Below are 21,906 nucleotides of genomic sequence, written 5' to 3'. Positions count from 1 at the left end.
GCCATGAACACACAGAATAAGGAGATCAGAGTGGCTAAAAGAAGCTATTCTGATAAGCTGAAAAACAAGTTTTCAGCAAACAACACTGCATCAGTGTGGAGAGGCCTGAAAGACTTTACTAACTTCAAGACACCATCCCCCAACACTGTAGGGAACCATCAACAGGCTGACAACTTGAATGTGTTTTCCTCTAGATTTCAAAGGCCCAGTCTCACACCCCACACCCACTCTGACCTTCACTTCACACAAACATAAACACCTCCTGCAACCCCCCTCCTCCCCCCTCCTGCTACTCAATCTGCAATTAAGATTTATGTAGAGTTGGTGTACCGTACTTCCGGAAACAAAAGACAAGGAAAACACAGGGCCCAGATGGTGTTTCACCTACTTGTCTAAAATCCTGTGCTGACCAGCTGGCCCCCATCTTCACACAGATATTCAGCAGATCACTGGAACAGTCTGACATCTGTGGTTATGAAGTCATTTGAGAGACTGGTGTTGGCCCACCTGAAGGACATCACTGGACCCTTTCTAGATCCCCTTCAATTTGCTTATTAAGCAAACAGGTCTGTGGATGATGCAGTCAACATGGGATTGCATCATATTCTGCAACATCTCGACAGGCCAGGGACATATGCAAGGATCCTTTTAGTGGACTACAGTTCGGCTTTCAACACCATCATCCCAGCTATTCTCTAGACTAATTTACTCCAACTCTCTTTTCCCATGTCTATCTGTCAGTGGATCACCAGCTTTCTGACGGACAGGCAGCAGCTAGTGAGACAGGAGAAATTCACTTCCAGCACATGTACGATCAGCACTGGTGACCCCCAGGGATGTGTGCTCTCCCCACTACTCTTCTCTCTGTATACCAATGACTGCACCACCAAGGACCCCTCTGTCAAGCTCCTGAAGTTTGCAGATGACACCACTTTCATCGGCCTCATACAAGATGACGATGAGTCTGTATACAGAAGGGAGGCTGAACGGCTGGCTCACTGGTGCAGTCAATACAACCTGGAGCTCAACACGCTCATTACAGTGTACTTTAGAAGAAACACCCCAACACTGACCCCGCTCACCATTCTAAACAGCACTGTGGCAGCAGTGGAGTCATTCAAGTTCCTGGGGACTACCATCTCACAGGACCTGAAGTGGGAGACCCACATTGACTCCATTGTGAAAAAGGCCCAGCAGAGGTTGTACTTCCTTTGCCAGGTGAGGAAGTTCAACCTGCCATAGGCGCTGCTGATACAGTTCTACTCAGCAGTCATTGAGTCTGTCCTCTGCATTTCAATAACTGTCTGGTTTGGTTCAGCTATGAAATCGGACATCAGAAGACTACAAAGGACAGTTCGGACTGCTGAGCGGATTATTGGTTTGCCCTTGCCCTCCCTTCAAGAACTGTACACTTCCAGAGTGAGGAAAAGGGCTGGAAAAATCACTCTGGACCCCACACACCCAGCCCACTACCTTTTTGAACTGTCGCCTTCTGTCAGGCGCTACAGAGCACTGAGTACCAGAACCATCAGGCACAGGAAGAGTTTTTTTTTTCCTCAGGCTATCCATCTCATAAACAGTTAAACTGAGCAATAATTACATGCAATACACAGCTTAGTCTACTTATATTTATCCAACATACCCTACCTCTTCTGCCATACATTCCCTTGCATCTGTATATAACAGATTTGTTATATACAGATTTGTAATTATCTGTCGTCCAATGTCTGTGTTTCAGTGCCCACTCTAACATTTTCTTTTTGTTTATCTGTTTCAGTGGCTTTTTCTTTGCAATTCTTCTCATAAGGCCTGCACCCCTGGGTCTTCTCTTTACTGTTGTACATGAAACTGGTGTTGAGCGGGTAGAATTAAATGAAGCTGTCAGCTGAGGACATGTGAGGTGTCTATTTCTCAAACTAGAGACTCTGATGTACTTATCCTCTTGTTTAGTTGTACATCTGGCCTTCCACATCTCTTTCTGTTCTTGGTAGAGCCAGTTGTCCTTTGTCTTTGAAGACTGTAGTGTACACTTCAGAAATCTTCAGTGTTTTGGCAATTTCAAGCATTGTATAGCCTTAATTTCTCCAAACAATGATTGACTGATGAGTTTCTAGAGAAAGCTGTTTCTTTTTTGCCATTTTTTACCTAATATTGACCTTAAGACATGCCAGTCTATTGCATACTGTGGCAACTTGAAAACAAACACAGAGACAATGTTAAGCTTCATTTAACGCACCAAATAGCTTTCAACTGTGTTTGATATAATGGCAAGTGATTTTCTAGTACGAACCATCAGCATTCCGACGCTTCACTGTGTGTATCACTCCGCTTGTGTTCGTGCCATTCTAAACTAAAGTTTAAGAGCAGTGCAGATGTGTTAAGAGCTACTGTTTGTCTTTTTTTACATGTATTTTTTTTCTACATTACAAATGTTAGCCAGCAGGTGGTGGCAAAAGATCATTTTTATGTGTAATATGAGCCAGTTAGGTGACGTGAAGTGAATCCGCGTCAGCCAGTGTTTACATACAGCACTCCGTGATCGCTTGTATTACTACACTACTAAAGCTAGGAAATAGCTTTAAACGGCTTTAAATGAACAACTTCAGCATTACGGCTCATCACAGCTGAGAGACACAACAGACTGATTAATTACACAAACTGAAGGCGCTTACCTCTTATCGGACTTTCCACATTGGAGAGGAAATACTGTTCAAAAATGTGTAATTTACTTGTTCATTGAACTGTTGTATATAAGTATATATATATATATATATATATATATATATATATATATATATATATATATAACATTTTTTGTCTTATTTTGTATTTCTATATATACTTATATTTTCTACTCACTTTTTATTTTTATTAAATTTTTCTTTCTTTTTTTTTATTATTAGAATTATCTCTGTCTTGTTGTTGTATTGTTTGTGCACTGGAAGCTTCTGTCACCAAGACAAATTCCTTGTATGTGTAAGCATACTTGGCAATAAAGCTCATTCTGATTCTGATTACTTTATAACATCCTATAATAATGAATAGACGATACACTGGAACAAGAAGACGCAATGCAGCAGCCAAAGACATTTGACAGACATGTTATTATACTGTATAAATATACATATATTAGGGCTGTCAAATTAATTTTTTTAATTTGAATATTCGTTGAATTTAAGAAAAAAAAAATCACATGCGAATGCTCAAACTGTGCATTCAAATTTTGGATGTGTGCCAAGCACTGACGATGACTTCAGATCGATTGCATTCTTGCGCTAAAAAAAGACTAGACACAGCACAAAAAATACAGTTTAACAGAAAGCAAGTGTCTCAAGATGCTTTTTAAAGTTCTTTTTAATTAGACACAGCATCTAAAAAACAGCACTCCTGCACGAGACGCATGTAAATGTTAGCACGCATATTGTGTATATCTTGTGGCTATACTTTTGAAACAGTGAGAATTTTAACGTTTACAGATTGGCTTGATTCACTTCCATTGTAAGTGCCTCACTATAACCCAGATTTGAGCTTTTTTTTAAAGAAAAGGAGGGGCAAGTCAAAATAATTTTTTGTGGTAATAAATATTATGCCACAAATGCTGACGACTGAGGTTAACTTGTATTGAACCAGGAATATTCCTTTAACTATCCTAAAATAATGCCACAATGCAGAACATCTTAATGGTTCTAAATGTAGATTTAATTTTCTTTATGCAAAATTGAATTTCTTTTTCATTTATTTCATTTATTTAAATATGACCTGGGCATTTTCTTGACAAGTTTGGTGAGAATCACCCATGTTGTTCCAAACCTAAATTGCTTATTTTGTTCCGTTGAACACAGGGTCATTTATTTAGCACAAGTTGCTCTTTTCCATGCAGTGAAAGTAAATGGATATTGGGTCTGTCAAGTGCTGTCAACGCACATATTCAAACGCGTTAATGTCTCGTCATATTTCACATTAACAATCTCAAATATCATTGATTCTCATGACCTATTACAATGTCATATGTTTGAATGCTTTGAACACAAACATAAATTAGATTTATGTAGCTATGGTGGAGGGAAAGATTTTCAGGGTATAATTACTTTCATTGTGATTACATCTGTTCCTCACACAAAGCTTTTTGTATGGACTTCAGAAGACTTGGAATATAGCGGATATGAGCTACTTAAAATATCTTATTTTATGTTCCACAGAAGTGATAAAGTCATACAGGTAAATTACGGTGAATTATTGCAGTTATTAAATGTTGTTTTCAATTAGACAAGTGCATTCTCAACTTGTTGCATTCAGGTTTAGAAAAGAAACAAGAAAAAATGCCTTTAAAATGTTACAAGTCCTGGCTGCCCATAGAGGACACTGAAGGACAGCAGGACGAACCTCAAATCAGCCAGCAACAATTACAAGATTATCGTCATTTATGAAAGTGCAGCTGGTCTGAGCACTGCGTGTTAGAGGTTTTCAGGAGAAAGGTTAGAATAAGAACTAGGCTATTATTTCTGAGCTCCCCTGGGCACTGAGAAAACAAGCTGAAATACTCAGGCTAAATGTTGAACCTAGCGCACTGAAGTGTACAAGGTCCCTCTGGCCCTGGAATTAAAGTACATTAAAATCAATATGTCACCAATCATTGTGAGATGTGCCAATCCTCCTGACCAATCAGACAGAGACCCAACCATACCTCACACCAATCAGATTAAGACAAACTGTAGCCATGCTTTTCACTATTCAGAGTGAGACTTTGTTCGGAATAGCATACTAACATACTACACTTTGCCATACATTTGAAATATCTGGGGTGTTTTTATCACTTTCATTGCCAATTTTGCCCAGACCCCTGGCTAATTTCCATGCATTATATAGTACTGCACAGTGAAGTAAGCAATAGGCTAGTATTTTATTCTAAACACAGTCATTATCTTACTCAGTGTTCCTCTCCAATCAGAAAGAGAAGTGGTCATGTTCTTCTTCAACAATTTTTGTTGAGAAACATTTAGCTCCTCTCAAGTCATCAAGAAGAAATGTTATGTTCTTCACCAAGAATAAGAAACAGTCATTGTCTATACAAATTTATACTAATCAAAATCTATTTTCATAGATTTTGCTGTTAACCAATAAAATCAAGTCACAGCTATGCTTATTAGCTACTAATCCAAGACATGGCCAAATTATACACCACTGCTGGCTCTGCAAAGGCTCTGATTTGGATTTTATGATGCAAGTTAATGCTTAAACTAAACAAGCTGTTGTTTTCACCAGTGTGCATACCGAACAAGGTTTGTTCCATTTTAATGCCCATCACTATATTCAGCATTAAACATGGAGTTCTAACCCCAAAACTAAATACTTGTTTGCTTAATACAAGACATGATATGACTAAAGTCAATGTGCTAATAACATCACAGAATTGTTCTTTAAAATAAAAACTTGGGTGGGGGTACAAGGAGTCCAACCTGTTCTCCATGAGACGACGGGTCCATAAAGAAAAGATGAGGTTTGTGATAGGTCAGAAGGGGGCAAGTGCGGGCAGACACACAGGTGACGTCCACCTGAAGAGGGCATTGTCGTCTGTGGCACGCTCGCTTCCTCTTCTGTCCCGCATTGTGTAAGTATTGCGGTCTGTTGGAAAGAAAGATGCCTGGGTCATTCACTTAAATTGGGGGAAATAATCTTAAAAAAAATCTGATCATATGACAAATGCAGAGGACTGCTGAGTTCTTGAGTTCATTGGTTCTTTTCTCAACTCATACTCTCATATTCTCAATCTCACTCTTTTCTAATTCCTCTGTTGATTTCTTTCTTGCTCATTCACTCTTTTACTGCACCAGCTAATGAATCCTGACCTTCACATGAGATTTATATAACTATACACAAATATGTATCAGAATGAGGGAGCTGCAAATGAATTCAAAATTCATAAATAAACAAAAAAAGCTTTTCCTCAGGTGGTCCTGGAGCTTAGCTATTTTAGTAAAATGATCATAATTGTCATAATTGCTTTGTTTGTTTTAAAATGAAAAATGAATGACCCTTTTGTCCTAACCTGCTATAAGGTGTCTTCCGTTGGCCTCTCCAGTGACTGCACGTTCCTTTAAACACAGGTGATGAAGAAGGGGAAGCACATAAAGGTGGCATCAGGCTGTTCACAATCTGAGTCAGCTGAGCACTCTGCACACACAAACAAACACATATCCAAACACACACTAACAACTAATATGCACTGAGTACTATGGAGGGGGCGGATGTATTTCATGCGGTAAACTTTCAGTTTTATACCGCGTCCTAACCAGACGTGATTTGATGCCTTGTCTTCAGACTCACTTGTCTCTCTATGCTTCTCAGCAGGCGTGTGGGGCTGCTGTGTTCCATCTCTAGATCAGAGGGAAAGTCTTGGATGTTCCCGGCAGTAACTGACAGATCCATAGTCTCTGTCCACAAGGTGTTCTGGATCTGCCTGTCTGTCAGGGGCTGAGACTTAGCCAAAACCACATGACCCTGCAGGACACAGAAGGGACACATATATTTTAAAAAACTAAAACAAAGTCGAATCGTTTTATATCTGATTAACAACCAGGGTTGTGTGCCATTCCAAAGTGAATTGAGAATTAATTTGAATTTACTTATTAAACATGTGGAAAAATACATAATTGTAATCTAAGAAACTATTTCAAATGTAATGTTATCATACACCAACATATGAGGTTTCTCCAGAAACATTATATGATATGAATAATCAATGTTTAATTTAATAAATATATTTTCATTTACTGGAGTATGGAGGAAGAACACCTCATTTCCCAGAATGCTTTAATTTATTCAATATATTAAACTATTTATTATGGCTGTATGTATGTATGTAAATATATTAGTGCTGTCAGATCAATTACAATTTTGAATCACGATTAATCACGATTTTTCATATTTTTGCGATTAATCGCAGATTTTGAAAGTGCTGAAATTTGACTCTAAATATACTTTTTTCCTGTCAAAATGCATTAGTTTCCTTCTTAGGAATAAACATAAAACAATATGTTACAATAATGCTTTATTTACATTTTCCAAGGAAAGTCTTTCACAGTATAAAGACAGAAATGCACTAAAATAGCACCAATTCAAGTAACATTGAATGTTTCCCAAACTCTAAATGGGAGATTGACTAGTTGAAAGAACTAGTCCCCATATTTTGCCATCTATTGCAATGCGCATTAAATCTCTTAAACACTCATCCTTCGCAATAGTAATTGGCTGGTGTTGTGCCAAAATCTAACTCCCCAACAGATTCTTACTCCCCACTATCTGATTGGTCCATATCCCTAAACCAGATCCTCAAGGGGAGAACTCTGGCTGCAGCGGTTCCTCATCAGTGCCATGTATTGTGCATTTTGGTGACAGTAAAGACTTGACATGCTTCTATGGTAATTAAATTGCATGCTACAAAGGCTCCAAAGTACTTGATTTCTGACTCAATCCCATCTGGGTTTGTTTTGTACAAAAAATTGCATTAAGGGTGCTGTAAGTGATTTTAGCCATTCTGGAATTTCCACAAGCTGAGCCGTTGGATTAGCCAAGCCCCCTCTTTCCAAAACCCCGAAATCCAAAGATACCAAATGAGCTTTACAGAGACCGACACCGAGCAGAAGCAGTTGTCAAAAACAACAGCAGTAAAATAGTGCCCTCATCTGACAATTTTTATGAACAAAATGGCATAAAAATGGCAGTAAGTCTCAATACTTCGCTGCAACTGCAATACTATGAGAACGGGCAGTATGACTGACAGGTAGACGGCATCAGAGACCCTTTGTTTTCCTTTTACAGCGTCTAGTGCTGTCACAGAGACCGGTGAAATATCTCACAACACTTATTTCATTAATATCTTTCAGGGAGTAGGAACATTTTTTGCATATCTTTTCATGAAAAAATCGACTTACAGCACTTTTAAGAGGTCCTTTCCCCATCACTTGATCACTGACATAGAATTGCAATGTGATTGCTTGTGGTGTACATCACAAAGGTTCCACCCTACTCCAACCAGTGTTCAGAACTCACACGGAGCTGAATAAAAATGTCATAATTTAATGTCAAATTGGTAAACGCATAAATCGCGTTAAAGAAAAAAGAATGCGTTAATGCGTTAATTTTGACAACTTTAATATACTGTATATACTGTATACATAACTAATGTGTTGAACTATTTAAATTCCTCAATTGTGTGACTGATGAGTTTCTTTGAATTGCAATTCAGTAAATTCCTCTTCCTTTCACTCTAATTGAACATCATGTGGGGCCTGGCCAATTCACTTCAAATTCTAACTCATTTACTGACAGGGAGAGAATTCCTAAATACTGAGATTTGCTCAACTCTGATAACAACACAATGCAATCTGATAACCACTTTTCCGTACTTATAACATCTGAGTTCTTTACCTTGTTAGCAAGGATCTGCTGGTGCAGTTCTTCAAGCTGCTTTATCTGAAAGTCCAGCTCAGTCAGTCTCATCTGCAGCCATGTCCAGCGACTACACAATTCAGCTCTGTCTGCCAACCACCTCCACTCACAGCCTTGGCAGCTACCCTCCCACGTAGAGAGAGAGAATTAGAAATGGTCATTTAAATGACATGTTACACTTTATACAGTGACAATCCTTTGGAGGAAGCCTGGGGTAAGATTTTTGCTAAAGGGCACAATGGTGATAGTTAATGGATCGCCTCTTTCGAGAATTGAACCCACAACCTTTGGTTATCAACCCAGCTCTACAATCTATACAGATATTTATAAGTAAGCCATTTTTATATTAAATCCCCTGAAGAGTGTAAACACAGTGGCTCTGTAGGCACTTTCAACATTTCTGTATTTGTTTGAGCAATCCAACATTGAGGAAACCAATGGTGTTTGTTTGGAGCAGACTACCTGGTTTTCCAACAAATGGCAGAGGGGTGGAGTGTTTGGGGAAAACCTGTTGGAAAACAATACATACAGTATACATGCAATTTCTTATCACTGAGTTACACCCAAGGGGGTGGGGGGTTGGGGGGGACAGAGCATGTCAGGGGAGGTGCAGAGAATGATGATAAATTCACAAAGTAAAATGAAAAGATAAATAAATACAATAAAAATGTATTGTGAAGATAAATGGAAATGAACAGCTCAACAGACCATTGTCCAGCTTACAGCTTCTCGATTGCTAACACACTATACCTGATTCTGTTGGCCCAATTCTCCTAACAATTACTTCAACTCTCAAAACAAAGACACAATTCTGAAAATTATGAACACAATTCACCTGTTTCATACATGTTCCTGTTTGTTTCATATTTTGAGAAGGATATAACTGCAGGCACACACAGTATACAGTATACTACAGTATAGGGAGCCCCTAACCTAACCCTTTCCTAACCCTAACCCTAGCCATGAGTGGAAGGATGAGTGGCAGAAGAACAGTTGTCCCTGATGATATTTGCTCTACAGTATTCTGGTTGATTGTTCTTGTGCATGGTACAGCAATACTGGCTGCAGGCTGGGCTTCCCCTAACACCTTGCCAGGCTTTATAACTTGGATGTTTCCTCTCTCTCTCTCTCTCTCTCTCTCTCTCTCTCTCTCTCTCTCTCTCTTTCTCTCTCTCTCTCTCTTCCCAGATCCTTGCTGCAAAGGAAAGTTGATTTCTCAATGTTCACAGAAACATTGTGTTCTGGGTGTCGGCCTTATGACCATGCCGTTACTTGAATTAGAGTGAAAAGTACATTTTGTAATGCTCTACTACCCTGTTGGCAAGTGGATTTGCTTAATTTTGTAAGTTGATGATCTTTCATTTTCCCACTGTGGTGTGGATGGACATTTCTGGACAGTGTTTCACTACCCAGTATGGCTAGTGTCATTGTTACATATTCTAACCATTCAGGGAACCAGGGTTACAGTCGTAACCAGAAAGTTATCGATCATCATTGGTGAATTGCTCCTGAAATATAATAAATGAATGAAATACAATGCCTGAAATATAAGAAATTTTGATAATATAACACTATAGAATAATACCTAATGAAACTTCAAATAAGTGGCAAGAATTTACTGCAAGAAAGATATTTTTTGACAATTATTTAGCTTTCTTATTTACTGTTTACTTGATAGTTGTTTACTGTATAGGCCTATATACACACTCACTGAACAATTTATTTGGAACACTATGGTCCTAATAAAGTGCCTGACATGGTCTTCTGCTGTTGTAACTCATCCGCATTAAGGTTTGACATGTTGTGCATTCTGAGATGCTATTTTTACAACTACAATTGTACAGAGTGATTATCTGAGTTTCTCTAGGGACTGTTGAGCGTGAAAATCCCAGGAGGTCTACAGTTACAGAAATACTCAAATCAGCCCATCTGGCACCAACAATCATGCCACGGTCAAAATCAATGAGATCACATTTTTTCCCCATTCTGATGGCTGATGTGAACATTAACTGAAGTTCCAGATGCGTATCTGCATGGTTTTATGCATTGCAATGCTGCCACACGGTTGGCTGATATGGCATGAATAAGTAAGTGGTCAGGTGTTCCTAAGAAAGTACTCAGTGAGTGTACAACATTATTTTATATATATACTGTTGTGCTCAAAAGTTTGCATACCCTGGCAGAAATTGTGAAATTTTGGCATTGATTTTGAAAATATGACTGATCATGCAGTCACAATTGCAATTAGTGTCTGTGTATAAATAGTCAATGAGTTTGTTAGCTCTCATGTGGATGCACTGAGCAGGCTAGATACTGAGCTATGGGGAGCAGAAAAGAACTGTCAAAAGACCTGAATAACAAGGTAATGGAACTGTATAAAGATGGAAAAGGATATCAAAAGATATCCAAAGCCTTGATAATGCCAGTCAGTACTGTTCAATCACTTATTAAGAAGTGGAAAATTCGGGGATCTCTTGATACCAAGCCAAGGTCAGGTAGACCAAGAAAGATTTCAGCCACAACTGCCAGAAGAATTGTTTGGGATACAGAGAAAAACCCACAGGTAACCTCAGGAGAACTACAGGCTGCTCTGGAAAAAGACGGTGTGGTTGTTTCAAGGAGCACCATACGACGATACTTGAACAAAAATGAGCTGCATGGTCGAGCTGCCAGAAAGAAGCCTTTACTGCGCCAATGCCACATAAAAACACCTTGACACGCCTCACAGCTTCTGGCACACTGTAATTTGGAGTGACGAGACCAAAATAGAGCTTTATGGTCACAACCATAAGCGCTATGTTTGGAGAGGGGTCAACAAGGCCTATAGTGAAAAGAATACCATCCCCACTGTGAAGCATGGTGGTGGCTCACTGATGTTTTGGGGGTGTGTGAGCTCTAAATAATTTTTTTAAATAATTGTAAAACTGCCAACATTTATGAAGAGATATTGAATGTCTTATTATTTTTTATACATAACTATTTACCTTATTGTCTCCGACCATCCAGAGACCTCAGTCCTAATTTAAATTCACCAAGAACTTTCTAAAACTTTAATGTAATTACGTTCTGAAATGATTGTATCAACAACTACCGGGACTTTTTTCTCTTCTCCAAATACATTTTCAGTGTTTACTGTGCATACCTCCTGCTTTCTTGCATGGCAAACTCATAAAATTGTACCTTTGTTGCACTATCTGCAACACTTGTCATGTGGAGGGATAAGGGCACTTAAGGCACTTACACACTAGGGAAAGCTCTGCCGGAGCGTTTAATGCATGGGACTGCAAAAGTTCTGTTTAAAAGGCATGTACCACAGAGGGAAGAGGCAGTCACAGATGGAGATGGCTATTTAAAATATATCATTTTGACAATGTACCAGTAAACACTGAAACTCTTATCCAGGCTCTCTCCATAATTAATATATTTTTATATATTAAAAATACCCGCCATGTTTTTATTTTTTTTATTTCACTGGGCAACTAGTCCCGCCTCTCCGAGATTCCCATTGGTCAATGGATGCCTACACCTTTTCAACACCTGAAATCTTCTCAACTTTTGGTCACATGACGGAGCTTCACTATCGGAAACCCTTGCGACGCACCATCCCCTTTGAAATCAATGAATTCACATCGTTCTCTGACACAGCATTAACTCTAGTGTGTGGGTGCCCTAAAGCCATGCTCTCACTACACGACTTTTGGCCGGATTGTGCTGTCGCAGACAGATTTCCTAAGTCTGCGACAAAACGCCAGATCTCCGCCAAATCGGTGCTTGCTACGATCGAGGATACACGTTAAGTATGAGCAGTTCATTGATGTGATCAGTCTTGAGCAGTCACAGATGCTGGGATATTTTCATACCATACTTGATATTATCTCCACATGATCTTGTAGTGTGAGAGATGCAGGGACAAGTGCCAACTGCTCCAGTCAATGACATTTTATCATGCATCTTTATTTACAAGAATGGAAAGCCATAATTTGATCGTAATTATGTTTTATTGTAATAAACTAACAAGTAAGAATTTTTAACAAATAAATATATGGTCTTCACACTCTACTTGACATTGTGCTGTTTTATTTACCTCCAGTTTATTTCCCAAAACAGACACAGACAGCCTGCCCACGTCTTTCCAAACATTGTTGCTGCCATATTTTCTATTTTTGTCTCTTCTTTTGTTTTTCTGACAGAACAATTGCACAGCAAGCTAATCTTGACAATCCATTCCTTTATAATTCTCATGAATTTATATGAGAAGACGATGTTTTGCTGTTGTCCGGGGTTGCCTATTGGTCAAAGATCTTGTGGTTTGTGCACCTCGTCTGCGTTCTGTTGTGTAGTATGAGTGCTGCTAAGACAAGAAAATGACAGATAACAACAAACCTTGTTGTGTAATATGAGCAGTACAGCAATTCAAGAAGTCTGACTGTCGGTTAGTGAGAGCCCGGCCTGACGCTAGCGTTGAGCAGTGCGTTGATGCTCCGACGTGAATCAGGTGAAAGCCCCTTTTGTATTAAACAGGCTGTTTTTGCTTCTGTTCCTTAAAGACTTCTATATTTATAGTAAATTATGTCTGTTATGATCAGACAACTAATTAGAGGACATTCCTTTTTTATAGCTAATTTAAAAACCACAGAGGCATCAGAAGAGGATTTGAACTCTGCGTTTCCATCCAACTATTTTTCAAAATGCGCATAAGAAATCCTAAATGGAAACGCTTGATATCAGAATAAACAAAAAATTTGCATTAAAATTTAATGCGCTAGGAGGAGGTGGATTTTCTAGAGTTACGCATTAAAGTGATGGAAACGGCTTATTCGCAAGAACGATGACATGTCATGACCATTTGTAAAACATGATGGCAATGCGCTCATCGGATGGTATAGGTGTGCGAGAGCTTTGCGTGAAAGGCCCGACCACGGCATACAATTCTTCGAACGTAGCCCTGGTTAGTCAAAAGTGCTTCACCCACAGATCGTCGTTTAAGTGGATCCTCACAATCCACCAGAACTGTTTTGAGAGCGGGTGCTCTCTGGTATATGGAGGCTGACGGCAAATGGGAATAGCCAATTGACCCCTTATTATGTGAGCTATTGAACTTCTTCTGCGACGTCTCCTGGCAGCATTTAATAGCATAATGTACAATTGTTTTATAACAGCAAATACAACTCTCCCTGAAACAAAGAGGTCATTCAGCTGCTCCATGGCAAAGAGGTGGGCTTCCTCAAGATAATGCACATTCATGCAATGTTTCGCATTTGTTTTTGTTTTTAATTTTCAGAAATGCGCATTAAAAATGTGAAACATTTTTATGGAAACCCTGTCTGTCTTCCTTTCAGATAACACATTCACAGACTCTTGCCCCCATGCTGGCTAAAAGGAAAATTCCAGGAATATTTCCAGTGCAGTGGAGCAGCAGTGAACTCACTCACACACAATGGGAAGCATGAGATCTCCTGCTGGGGCAACAGCCCTCCTGGTCCTTTTATAAACAAACACTTTGCCTTTCTAGTCAGCCTACTTACTCTGTCTCTTTCTCTCTCTATACACATTCACAGGGCATAGTCCTGCCTAGACAAAACAAATGGCATTCCCAGAAAAGATAAGGAACCAGATCTTATTATACCTAAATACACAGATTGCCTTTTTACTTCTTTTGGTCTTTGTTTAGCTAACACCTCAATGGTGTCCAGACATGGGGCCCTATTTTAAGAGCTCTAGTGCTAAGTGCAGCACTATGCCATAAGTCATAAGCCCAAAGTCAGTAGGCATGTTCATGAAGTTTTATTATTTTCGTGCAAGCATGCGCTAAGTCTAGGCGGAAGTGGGTTTGGTGACATCGCGTGAGCAATGCTCTAATGGGCTGGGTCAAGTGCAATTTAATTTGGAGGTTCTACTACAATTATTATATTTGTACATTATTATATTTACTTATTATATAGTCTTTTCCCTCAAGCACCAGTGAAATAAACAAAGACAGTGTAACGGTAGCCATCTGGTAGGTAGCTCTGCAGTGAGTGGCTGTAGCCTTTAGCCTCCTTATTAGTGCACCCACCTCCTATGCCGGAGACACCGGTTTGAATCCCATTTGGAGCAGGTCGAGCAGGACTAGTTATAACAGCACATTCATAAGAAGTTGGTAGTGTAAATGAACTGTATGCAGTGAATTAGAAGAATAGAAATATGGACTTAATTGCAATAACTGCATCTTTTTAAATGGGACAAGCTCCTTTTATACACATGGAAAATGTGGTTCAGGATATGGATGTAGGCTCTGTTAAATTATAGAGAATGTAAGTATTATTAATAATTTTCTTCTACTGACACACAAATCATGGCTAGTATTAACACTGATTAAACCAAAAATATTTCTAAATTCAAATTACACTTCTAACGAAATGAAAATATAACTGAAATAACAAAGTGGTCAAAAAATCATGCCAAACCCAAACATTTTCCTCTGTCCAACTTCTTCCACTGTCCCCTTTTGAAGTGACTTAAAAATCACTTTATGACAACAGGTGGAAAAATACCAATACAAATTAGATCATAAATACAATTGTAAATACAAACATAATAAAAATAATTAAAAATAAACCATGATAGTTTAACAAAAATCTCATACATTTTTGTTTCATAAAAAGGCTATAGTCAGGGACATAATTTAATGTTCCACCATATTTACAGAGTTTGGACATTAACTTTATTACCACCTGCTGGTGGAATCACCAAACTGCAAATGCAGGAACTGAGTTTGGACTTTGCACTGAAAACAGACGTGGTATTGAAATGTCTTTGAGCAATGACCTATTTCTCATAAAAATAGCAAATTGCTTTTTTACACTTAATTACCATACAACGCACCCACAGTTTGCGGGCATACACCCACAGTTAGCGCAAACATGACCACCCACGCCCACTTGCGCTTTGCGCTGGCATGAAAATTGTGCTTAGAATTAGCGCTCTCATGATAATTGGATAAGACGTAGCATACGGTCATAGCATGTAGCTTTGCGCACTTAAAGAAATAGAGCCCCTGATCTTTTATGCTGTCAAATGCATTTCTATCTTTTAAGCACAGATCTTTTGCTTTTGTTTTACTTGTACAACTAAGCAGACATTTGAAGCTCTGCTTTAGCTTTGGGTCCAGTGGCTTTTTTAGAATTAAGTGACCACAACCAAACCACTTCAAACTGTGAGTATCTGTGAAACAAGAGTACTGACGTCAGATGAGCTGCACTTGTTTGCCTGAGAGCCGTCTCTCAGTTCATGCAAAGTGTCCTTAAGCAATTCTGCAGCTGAAGCTCAATCAAATATCTCATTTAAAATTTTGTAGCAATGTTCTCCTGTTCAGCTTTACCAAATAATGTAGAGCAGTGGCCACTGTCTGTCCATAGATGTGTGAATTTCTTTCATCCATGGAACACAAGGGAAGATTTTAGGCATGATGTTAGACTTGGTCACCATTTGCTTTTATTGTATAGAAAGAAGATCCAAAGAAAGTGAATGGTGTTTTGGATCAACTAACCCTTTAAGATTGGCAAACCAGTCCCAAACACCTCCCAAGCCCCTCCTCCAGCCCAGCCCAGTTCTTAAAATCAAAAGCTTTCCAAAAAAACAATGCTCCATACATTTTTACAGCACTTATAATGGGGCTGTAAAGCTGGCCTTATGTTGCAATCTCACAGCGTAAGTGCAGAGTGGGCGAGCAAATCATAGAGACGGACATGAAAGCTCTGATCTACAGGCTGGGAAAAGATCTCTATTTATTTAATATTCCCAGGAAAAAGATAGGGCCAGCTGCACGTGAACACACTGGATAAAAATCCACAACATTAGGAAGAAATATTGTGACAATTTCTCAACAGCTGCGTATGAAACAGAGTGCCTCTGTGCAAGCGTGTGAGAGCACAGCTCAAACATATGGCACTGCCAGTCATCAATCTTAAATAATCACTAAGCTTTCTGACTAGCAAATTCAAACATATAACAAAGATTAATTACCCAGTGCTACAAAATGATTTTGCTGCAAAAAAAAAAAAAAAAAAAAAAAAAAAGGATTTTGACTATTATTTAAAGAATTAATTAGGGGCATAGCAGCTCTTTAAAAAGGTGATTTTTGTCCCCCACACTTTTCCAAGCTAAACCCATACCGAGTCCAAATGGTGGACTTGTATACAGTATTCTTTGTGTTTTGTTACTTTGGGCTGATTGAGCAACCATCCTGCCAATCACAGGTGAGTTTCATGAGCCAAAACATCTCTTACGTAATAGCCCGTCAGTCAGACAGTCCAATCAACGTGGCTCTGTTCATTTCTACAAAGTTGCTTTCAGCAATGCTCATTTATCCATGTTTTTTATCAGCATTGTTGTTGATCTAAATTAATAATCTAGAGATGAGGAACACACAAATGAGAGTTATTATCGGCATTGATGTTGATCTAAATTAATAATCTAGAGATGAGGAATACACATACGAGAGTTATTTATCGGCATATCGTTCTTGATTGGCAGCATTATGTGAAATGCACTGCAGAAAAAAAACAATCCTTCTTTTAAGCACACATTGTAAGTGGAGTTTAAATCAGTGCATGAGTCTTAATTAAGTTATGCTTTTTACATTATGTTTGTGAGGTAATACTTTGATCGGTTGTTTTTGCCAATTTAAGCAGATTACTAGATCTGTGTTAAATATGTAAAGCTATTTTTAATATCAGCTCCTGTTTTTTACCTCTGTGTTGGTGTGCAGTCGACAAACTGTAGGAAAAATGATAGATCTGCTGTGTTCTTAGAACACTTATGCATTTTACTGAAGTGAATAGATATGTAGATGCTTTTTTATACATGAAAGCATACGGATGTTATTGAAACTCATAATTATTATGAGACTATTATTAGAAGTCATGCTCAGCAGCTCACAAATTGCAGGGGAATGATAGATTTGCTTTGTTCTTATAATGCTTAAAACCTCTACTAAAGTCTCTATGTAGATCTGTAGACATACAAATTTTAAAGGTTTAAAATTTTGTTTTGATCGTTGATTCAGTGACTAACTAATTTCACACAAGACACTCATTTGTCACCACCTTCAGGCATCACCAGAAATGCTCACTGAATCATTAAACTGATCTGAACAAATTTTGGTGAACGTCAAAACACTAGAGCCACTTGGATACATAAAATCCCACAATGCACAAGCAAAGAGTAAAAAATACATTTGTGCACATGTACAGTTGTCATTATTGTAGTTGATTAAATATTTAATATCAGCCTTTTATTGTCATGTGTGAAACAGAAGCAAGTGCTCCACAAGATGCCCTTTATTTTGCAGCTAATTTTGCAAAATTTTGCAATTATTTTGCAATACTTGAATCTTTAAAATACTATAAATATTAAAAGTAAAACATATGTATATATTAATGTAATACTTATATCATACTTATATATTAATATATACTGTAATATATTAATACTGCACTGTAAGTGTTGTGTCCCCCCCACTTTTAAAATGACTTCTACGCCCTTGTTGTAGAGCTTATTTTATTCAACCTTTGTCATGGTTACCTCCATGGCAAGCTAGTTCTTGGTTAGAAAAGACTAAATGAGGATGATTATCTTCAGATGCGACAGAGTGAGCACATAATTAATAGGTAAAATGTGTCATTTCCACACCACTAGGATCACCAAACAGAATTGTAAAAATAACAACTTTTTTCAAACAGGTTTCCTGAATGCTTCCCAGTCTGCCATTTGTCTACAAACAAATAGTCCAAGCCACAACTGTTGCTTTGTGGGGCTGTTTGGGATGCTCAAACAAACAGAGCAATGTTTTTATAGTGTCACAGAGCCACAGAGATTACAGTTTTGTGGGGACTGAACCTGTAAATAGCTTCTAGTTGTCTCTGCATAAAAGAGTGTTTCTTCAACTTTGGGCAATTTTTTTTTTTTTTTTTTTTTTTTTTTTTGTTATATGAAGGTCACATTAAAAGTGACTTGGAAACTTTTTACCATGCCTTCATTATATATTTTTAGTACTTTCATATGCCTTTTATGTATAGATTTTACTGTTTTAGCCTTGTCCTAGATCCTGACTTTAAAAATTAAACTATATGCTAAAATACATTATAAGAATAGAAATTATTACATGTTTAAAACTATGATCATCTAAACAAAGAGTGATATAAACATAAACCGTTTCAATATTTATTGTGTGAAAATTATTTTTACATTTTCCAAACTTGTGACATCATTTCCACCACACCAAACAAATTTGCCCCCAATAAAATTTTTTCTAAAGTTTTTTTATAGTTGTTAACCAAGTCCACAAAAGTGTTACTAAAGAGCATGTTTGAGATAAAATATGAGACAAGTTATGTTTGAAGAAAACAAATTCAAACTAAATATCCCTTGTGAGCAGATTATTTTTATTGGGCATCATTTCCGATCAAGGGCATAATTTTCATTCACTTTTCTAATTTTGCCAAATTATGCAAAAAGTGTGGAAATATTATTTAATTGTGAGTACTTAGTATACATAAAATGTTAGCAATGAAATTAATCTTAGCAAGCAAAGAAGTTGCCATTTTATTTTTAAAAAAGTTATAGGTGCCGCAAGCGATACTTTCATGGAAAGGTATGCAAAAACTTTTCCTCCTCCCTGAAAGATATTAATGAAATAAGTGTCATGAGCTATCTCAGCTGTCTCTGGAACAACACTAGACTCTGTAAAGAGCAAACAAAAATGTATCTACAGGCTGCGGCCTCTGATGCTTTCTGCCTGTCAATCATTTTGCGTGTTCTCATAGTATTGTAGTACGAATTACTGAGGCATAATGCCATTTGTATGGCATTTTGTTCATTACAGTTGTCAGGTCAGGGCGCAGTTTTGCTGCTGTTGTTTTTGAAAACCACTCCTGCTTGATCCCAAGTGTAATTGTCCACATCCTGCAAGACGATAAGGAACACCCACTACACGACATGCCCACCCCAAGGAACGCCCCCTTGGATCATAATGTGATTCTATTAACTAAAAGAACGTTTAAAATCCTATGCAATCATGGTATGATTCATGTTGTCTTAACTGTGTAAATATAACAAATAATAACTTTTAAATTATATGTCACATATTATATTATTAAAACGAAGATATAAATGGTGAAATTAAAAATGTATCTGTTCTGTTTTTTCCAGTTAGTTCAAAAGCTTACCGGTTAACCTATTAGCTTAGCACACATCTAGCTTCTTCTCCTCTTAATTTTAATCACATTTTTCCTCTGTCGTCACCTAATGACAAGTAAGTATGATTGTATACAGTCGAAATTTTAAGTTGCGGTATGTTTATTAATTTTACACACTTCTCATTTTTTTAATCTCTGTGGTATGGATAGGTGGTGGTGTATGGTTGCTGCAGCACTCCTAATTAACACAACAAACAGTGTATAAATGTGACACAACTGTTGCAAGAGGTGTAACTTGTAGTGGGTGTGCCTTGTAGTGGGCGTGTCATGTGGTAGTCTTGCAGGATGCAGACAGAACCTTCTCCTCGATCTCGGGCTCAACAAAGCTCATTTGGTATCTTTGTAGTGCGGGGTTTTGGAAAGAGGAGGCGTGGCTAATCCAACGGCTCAGTTTGTGGAAATTCTAGAACGGCTAAAATCACTTACAGTACCTTTAAAAAATGTATTTCCATCAGTGTCATATCCACCACTGAATACTGAACATAATACATAATTTGAGATGTGGTGGACTTTCGGAACAAAATACAAAAATGACATAAATCACAATGCATACATTGTTGAGAATTGTTAGTAGACAAACTGAATGAGCTACTAAGAGTGTAGAAAGATGTTTTAACGAGACTTTACTTCATAGAAGTTCGCAGTGCTTAAAGTGCCCAAAGTTGAAGAAGCACCTATTACTGTAAGAAATGGGACTGGAGACAGTATCTGTGCATTAAAGAATTACATACATGTCTTCTATGTACTGGACCTCTATCTTTAACAACACTTCAGGAAGCATTAATTTACACGTTGGTCTAATGCATAGTGTTAAATGCCTATTTTCTAGTGTCATAGCACTCCAATTGATTAGGAGGTCAATTATACATTGTGTAACCCCAGATCATTATACTCACTGTGATTCTGCTGAGGTCTTTTTGGTGTCTTCATGGTCCCACTCCTCATCTGAGCTGCTCACTGTGGCATCTGAGTCCAGAGACTCCAGCACCCCATGCAGAACTGCATGCCCACAGCGTACAAAATTCTGCAGGTCTCTGGATTTCAGAGATTCCCTGTGTGCTTGAGGGAACTGGAGGCTCCTTCTGAGAGCCCCTTCTTTATCCTGCACCTCCATGGCATTAAATGCTTCATTCCCTGTAGGGCTACAAAGATCCCCTGATGCCATGGGGGACCTGGGGAAACAGCGTACTTCAAGAAGATTCTTCCTTAAACCCTCCAGTTGGTGACTATAGTGGCGTGTGGCATGTTCGCCAAGAATCGTCAACACCCTCTGCTGTAAGCTACTGGCTCGATCCGCCAGTGCAACGTGCTGGGAGAGATGCCACAAAGACTGGATTGTCAGTCCTTCCTCCAGCACCGCCATGCCAGCTCTTTGCATTTGTGATGAACCATCCCAAATCTCATTTAAGGCATTGTTTTCCCTGCTGTGGTCTGGTTCTTGTGATATCATTGTAGCATGTGCTTGAAGGACTCTGTTAGTATGAATTGCATGCTCTCCATTGGTGTGTTGATCTGAGAAAAGTGATTTGGAGGTATCTTGACAATCCTTTGTGGAATAACCATGGATAAGAGGACTTGGGTTGTGACTGGCCTGTGTCACATCTTGTTCGTCATCCACAAAACTTATCTGTGGAGCACCGACTGGAGAGGTTAGGGAGTTTCTATTCATGGAAAGGATTGTGAGCAGGGATTCTGGGCTTGACAGCAGGAAGGCTTCAGGCCCTGAGCCCTGAAATACAGGTGACAGGAGCATTTCAGTAGGCTGAGATGAACCTTTAGAGTTCAGGAGGTCTAGTGAGATCAAGGAAGGGAGGTTCAGCCAAATCTTCTGTGCTACAGTATTCTCCACATCCACATTGAGAGTGACACTGCTAAAGTCCATATTTCCACTCAAAACAGAGTATAAAAGATGGATTTAATGGGCTCTAGTCTGATGTTTGGAGGAGAGATGGAGTCATTCCAGTCCAGTGTGCTGAGAATAATAGTTCTTTATATACTCCAAGTTATACAGTACTGTGGATTGAGAAAACAGACCTATTAATAGACTTTAGAGTTATCCAGATGTGTATATTAGAGACCGTTAAGAGAGATAAATAAGCGATAAGGTTGTGAGAAAGTGAATGTTTTGTGAGATCCTTTACTTTATCTGTAACAAACAATCACAAAATCGTAATTGAAGAAGATCTGTCTAGTTATAACAGGAAAAAAAAAAAAAACGGTT

At 38.4% G+C, this 21,906-nt stretch overlaps 1 protein-coding gene across 1 annotated transcript in view; it reads right to left on the bottom strand.

The window, feature by feature from the left end:
• Positions 1-21,906, bottom strand: part of LOC127446935 (KAT8 regulatory NSL complex subunit 1-like protein) — a 40,077-nt gene that overhangs the window by 17,937 nt on the left and 234 nt on the right. Inside the window, exons 2-6 of the mRNA XM_051708280.1 lie at positions 20,582-21,698; positions 8,428-8,569; positions 6,325-6,498; positions 6,047-6,171; positions 5,457-5,622 (exon numbers count right to left, since the gene is read on the bottom strand). Coding sequence (XP_051564240.1) covers positions 5,457-5,622; positions 6,047-6,171; positions 6,325-6,498; positions 8,428-8,569; positions 20,582-21,567 — 1,593 coding nt within the window. The 5' untranslated portion in view covers positions 21,568-21,698. The remainder of the gene's footprint in view (positions 1-5,456; positions 5,623-6,046; positions 6,172-6,324; positions 6,499-8,427; positions 8,570-20,581; positions 21,699-21,906) is intronic.

This window comes from Myxocyprinus asiaticus, chromosome 10 (assembly GCF_019703515.2).
Source record: "Myxocyprinus asiaticus isolate MX2 ecotype Aquarium Trade chromosome 10, UBuf_Myxa_2, whole genome shotgun sequence".
NCBI lineage: Eukaryota > Metazoa > Chordata > Actinopteri > Cypriniformes > Catostomidae > Myxocyprinus > Myxocyprinus asiaticus.
This window is presented reverse-complemented; position numbering and strand designations above follow the sequence as displayed.